Source organism: Sinocyclocheilus rhinocerous, unplaced genomic scaffold, assembly GCF_001515625.1.
Source record: "Sinocyclocheilus rhinocerous isolate Xijiao unplaced genomic scaffold, SAMN03320098_v1.1 scaffold182, whole genome shotgun sequence".
In the NCBI taxonomy this organism is placed as follows: Eukaryota; Metazoa; Chordata; class Actinopteri; order Cypriniformes; family Cyprinidae; genus Sinocyclocheilus; species Sinocyclocheilus rhinocerous.
In genome coordinates this window covers 10,773-15,793 of record NW_015655576.1, presented here as the reverse complement: position 1 = coordinate 15,793, position 5,021 = coordinate 10,773, and the positions used below count along the sequence as shown (strand labels likewise).

Below are 5,021 nucleotides of genomic sequence, written 5' to 3'. Positions count from 1 at the left end.
AGCCTTTAATTGCCTACATAGCCTAATAAGTGCTCAAGCGCACGCAAAAAAGGCTTGCCACAGCGCACCGGCAAATATAATTATTATGAATGTGTTAGGTTAAAACAGCAAGTACACTGCATTAACGTTTTAATAATTTTATAAACTAGTGCTTTCTGTTTTCGGTTTAAGAGATGAAGTCGGCGACACTGACTCGTCATCTCCGCAGTATGTGCCTGTAGCTATGCATGTTTCATACGGATTACATAATCTGAGAATATGACGAAGTATTTTTGACCAAAAATGATGAAGTATTTTAAGAGCAAATGATCGCACCGGCGCCTCCATCTGTCATGCAGTAGCCCAAGCGCGCTTCCACACTCCGCAAAAACACGTGAACTGCGCACTTTTTTTTTTTCTGCGACTAATACAATTTTGGTAATATATGCATATAAACAGCCTTTTAATTAGCAGAGTAGAATAATCATGGCTGATAGTAAGACATGCAAACATAAAAGAAAACCAAACTGGACGTGAGAACAGCTAATATTAAGGATATAATCAAAAATTTGTAGTTGGAATAACCTCCAAACCAAAGCCGATACCTTTTTAAAAGCTCATTATCGTCAAATGTTTCTAAAATGTTTATATTCCGAGGTAGATTGCTGGCAACAGCCTTTTTAGGATAGTTCAGATTTGGTCTTAGTGACTTAGAAGTCCTCTTCACTACTCCTAACGTTTCACAGATTTAGGAGCTAATTTTAGCGCTGAAACGCTTTGTGAAATACTCTTAGAACAGTCCTAAATTTTTGCTTCGATTTTATTCTAGATCCCTTAGTAAACATATTATTTGTCCTCGGTATTTAGGGAACAGGCAAAGTCTCTATGGAATGGACTATATATGCCACAGTATTACTGAAATGGGAAGAACATCATAACTGTAATTTACACAACTGTTCAAAAGTCTGGGGTCAGTAGGATTTTTTGCATTTTTGAAATAAGTCTCTTATACTCACCACAGCTCCATTTATTGTAAAAAAAAAAATAAAATAAAACGTAAAATTATATTACAATTCAAGAGAACTGTTTTTTTAATTTAAATATGTTAACATGTAATTGATTGCTGTGATCAAAGCTGAATTTTGTCTGTGGTCAGTAGGATTTTTTGCATTTTTTGCATTTTTGAAATAAGTCTCTTATACTCACCACAGCTCCATTTATTGTAAAAAAAAAACAAAAAAAACGTAAAATTATATTACAATTCAAGAGAACTGTTTTTTTTAATTTAAATATGTTAACATGTAATTGATTGCTGTGATCAAAGCTGAATTTTCAGCATCATTACTCCAGTCTTTAGTGTCACATGATCCTTCAGAAATCCTTCTAATAAGCTGATTTGCTGCTCAAGATACATTTATTATTATCGATATCAGATGGCGTACATTGCATCATCAGTTTATACAGCTGCAGTCTGAGGTACATCAGGAGAAGCAAGAGCAACAGTCAAGGGGAGGATTGACAATACCTGCCACCTCACCATTAGCTTCAGCCCACACCACTCCTCCAGTCCCTCATCCACATCAACAGACCTGGCAGACTGCCCAGGATAATGCATCTGCATCAGCTTCAATACAGGATGGTATAGTACAACGCCATAGGTCTTCAATGCCAACTTATGAAAGTCTAAGAATGCTGCCATGGACTGAAGATGAGGATATAGAGCATTATCTAACAACATTTGAACAAATTGTTCAGGCATGCAGGTGGCCCAGACAGGATTGGGCACTGCATCTTCTACCTCTTCTTACTGGCAAGGCGAGGGCAGCCTATGTGGCCATGGAGCCTGAGGAGTCCTTGGATTATAATTATGTCAAGCAAGCTATCCTTGACAAATTTGAAATTAATGCTGAAACATATTGTCAGAGATTCAGATCCTAGTGTCCAGGAGGACTAGACTCCAAAAGAGCTTCAGGTGAGACTGAAGGACTTGTATGAAAAATGGATGAATCCCAGGCTTCGAACCAAGGAAGAAATTGGAGACCAAATAGTTTTAGAACAGTTCCTCAAACTCCTTAATCCTGACACAAGAATGTAGGTAAAACAGAACAACCCCACTTCATCAAGACAGGCAGCAGAGTTGGCTGAAACCTTCATGGCTGCAAGACGATCAGTATACCAGCCAAGGCGTTGGAGAAACAATAACAGCAGTGCAGCGGGTAAGCCTGCGGATGGTATTAACAACTCTATCACATATACTCATGTGTCACAAACTAAACCCCTTGGCAACCCTAGTAAACAGCAGAAAATTAGACCTAGTTTGGTATGTCATGGATGTGGCCAGCAGGGTCACAAGAAGATAGATTGCCCCTTACAGAATGTCACTAACACCCGACTTTGTTATGTGCCCAGACCATCTCTTAGCTCTGATGAAGTAGAATTGAACAGGGATACGGTAGTTAAGGTAAAGATAGGGGGTAATTGGTTCAAGGCTCTGGTTGATTCCGGCTCAAGTCAAACCCTTGTCAGAAGTGAATGTTTGGGGGAGCAGAGCAGTCTAATACAGGGCAAGCTGAGGGTTCGCTGTATCCATGGCGACGTAAGAGAGTATCCTGAAACTGATCTTGTGGTTGAGATTGAAAACCAGTCATATGTCTTGTCGGTTGGTATTGTGGAACAGGCTCCCTATCCAGTTATTTTAGGCAGAGATGTACCAATATTGGTAGACCTCTTGCAGTGTGACAAGGAGTTAGCTGAGGTTAGGGTAGTCACAAGAGCCCAAGCTAAACAGGAAGAGGGTACTAAACGGTTGCTGCAGAGCTTACCTTTTGCGGGAGAGCTTAAAATTAAGAAATCGAGACGTGAGAAATGGCAAAAGAAAATGGAGGGCACAAACACTTGTAAGGAGCTAACTAAACCCTGCTTTGATGATATTGTGCAGATTCCACACAATATAGTGGAGTTACAAAGGCAAGACAAGTCATTACAATGACTATTGGAGAAAGCTATTAGTCAGAGTCCTCAGACATTGGTGTCACAAAAGGAACGGTATGTGGTAAAAAATGACAGGTTATACTGGCAGGGTGCAGAGGGGGAACGATTGGTAGTTCCGGTTTCTATGAGGGAACAAGTGTTGCAGTTAGGCCATTCGGGGCCATGGGCAGGTCATTTGGGACAGCAAAAAACACTGGCTAGAATTGCAAGCAGATTTCATTGGCCAAGACTTTATATGGATGTGGTAGACTTCTGTAGATCATGTCCAGAATGTCAGTTAACGAGTCCAATTAAAAGAGGTGACAGAGTGCCTTTAGTCAGTCTCCCTATCATTGATGTTCCTTTTACTCGGATTGCTATGGATATCGTTGGCCCTCTGCAAAAGAGTAAGGGAGGGAACCGTTATATTCTAGTTGTTGCTGACTATGCTACTAGATATCCGGAAGCATTCCCACTCAGAAACATTAAGACCAGACAAATTGTCAATGCCCTTATTCAGCTCTTTTCACGTGTAGGCATTCCCAGAGAGATAATTACAGATCAAGGAACCAATTTTACTTCCAAACACATCAAACAGGTTTACTCCATGCTAGGCATACGCCCCATACATACCACACCTTACCATCCTCAGACCGACGGTATGGTGGAAAGATTCAATCAAACGTTAAAAGCCATGCTGCGTAAGTTTGTATCAGAAACGGGGTCTGACTGGGACCATTGGCTACCTTACCTTCTCTTTGCATACCGAGAGGTCCCCCAATCATCAACAGGCTATTCACCATTTGAGCTGCTTTATGGACGCCAAGTGCGAGGACCATTAGATATCTTGAAGGAGGCCTGGGAAGGAGATAATCCGGTAGAGCAAACAAACATTTTGTCTTATGTTATCAAGATGAGAGAAAAGATGGACTTGCTGGTCGAGATGGTACAGTTTAACATGGCTGAGGCACAACAACGACAAAAAACTTGGTATGACCGGTCATCTAGAAAGAGGACATTGGTCCCAGGTCAGAAGGTCTTGCTACTTCTCCCGACATCGGACACCGGGTTGCTAGCCAAGTGGCAAGGGCCATATGAGGTACGACGGAAGGTGAGCCCTACCAACTATGAGATCTCTTTGCCTGATCGTCGTAAAAAGTCTCAAGTCTTCCACATTAACCTCTTAAGGTCTTGGCATGAAAGCAAGGGGTCTTTGTCTGATCAGCTATGGGCAAGAGCGGTGGAGGAGGAAGAGGAACTGGAGGAGCAGTATTTCCCCACTGGTCAAAAGTGTAATCCGTAAAGATGCATTTATCTCTAAAGGCACGTCAAATGAGGAGATGGCGAGTCAGGTTCCTCAAATTCATTTTTGCAACATTGACTCGGAAAACATTAGTTTATTAACAAATAATTCAAATATACCCTCACTATTTTGTTTTTTTTTTTTTTTTTTTGTTTCTGGGCCGCTGTGCCAAAATTGTGTTTGCATTCAGAAGCCTATATGGCAGCATTTTTGTGCCACGTTTAAAAAACTAAATAAATAAGATTAACGTCATAATATTTTAAGAATAAAGTCAAAATCACGATAATAAAATCATGTTACATTGCGTGAAGTTAATGTGAAAATTCCACCTATAGACTACTCCGCCAAAAAAAATAAAAAAGTCTGTGGCATCCGTCATTCTTTTGAATTTTTTAAAACTCTGATTGATCGATTCATGAGACATTCGTTTGTATTAAATTGTTCTGATTTTTTTTTCCAACATGCATTCAAATATTCATGTTTATTTTGTGCTGCAAATATTAAAGAGGAAAATATCATTGGTTCATATGCAGCTTGAACTGAGGCGAATTATCTCACTACAAATTAAAGAGCGTAAAAAGACGTTTATTGTTTGTATTTAATCATAAAATTTACAAATTGTTATTGTAGTAACAAAGCACAAAGCTGCGATTACTGGGTGGCTTGCGTGCTACAAATAATGAATGGACTTGAAAACTTTAAACATCATTTCCAAGCATTAGCCTATAGCCTACCCTAAATAAAACAGCTTGTGAATAGTCACGATTCA

The 5,021-nt window shown here is 39.8% G+C and overlaps 1 protein-coding gene across 1 annotated transcript in view; it reads left to right on the top strand.

Moving 5' to 3' along the window:
* Window positions 1-4,252, top strand: part of LOC107718612 (cytochrome P450 2K1-like) — a 34,997-nt gene extending 30,745 nt beyond the window's left edge. The window contains exons 9-10 of the mRNA XM_016525780.1: window positions 2,389-2,734; window positions 3,863-4,252. Coding sequence (XP_016381266.1) covers window positions 2,389-2,734; window positions 3,863-4,252 — 736 coding nt within the window. The remainder of the gene's footprint in view (window positions 1-2,388; window positions 2,735-3,862) is intronic.
* The last annotated feature ends 769 nt before the right edge of the window (window positions 4,253-5,021 follow it).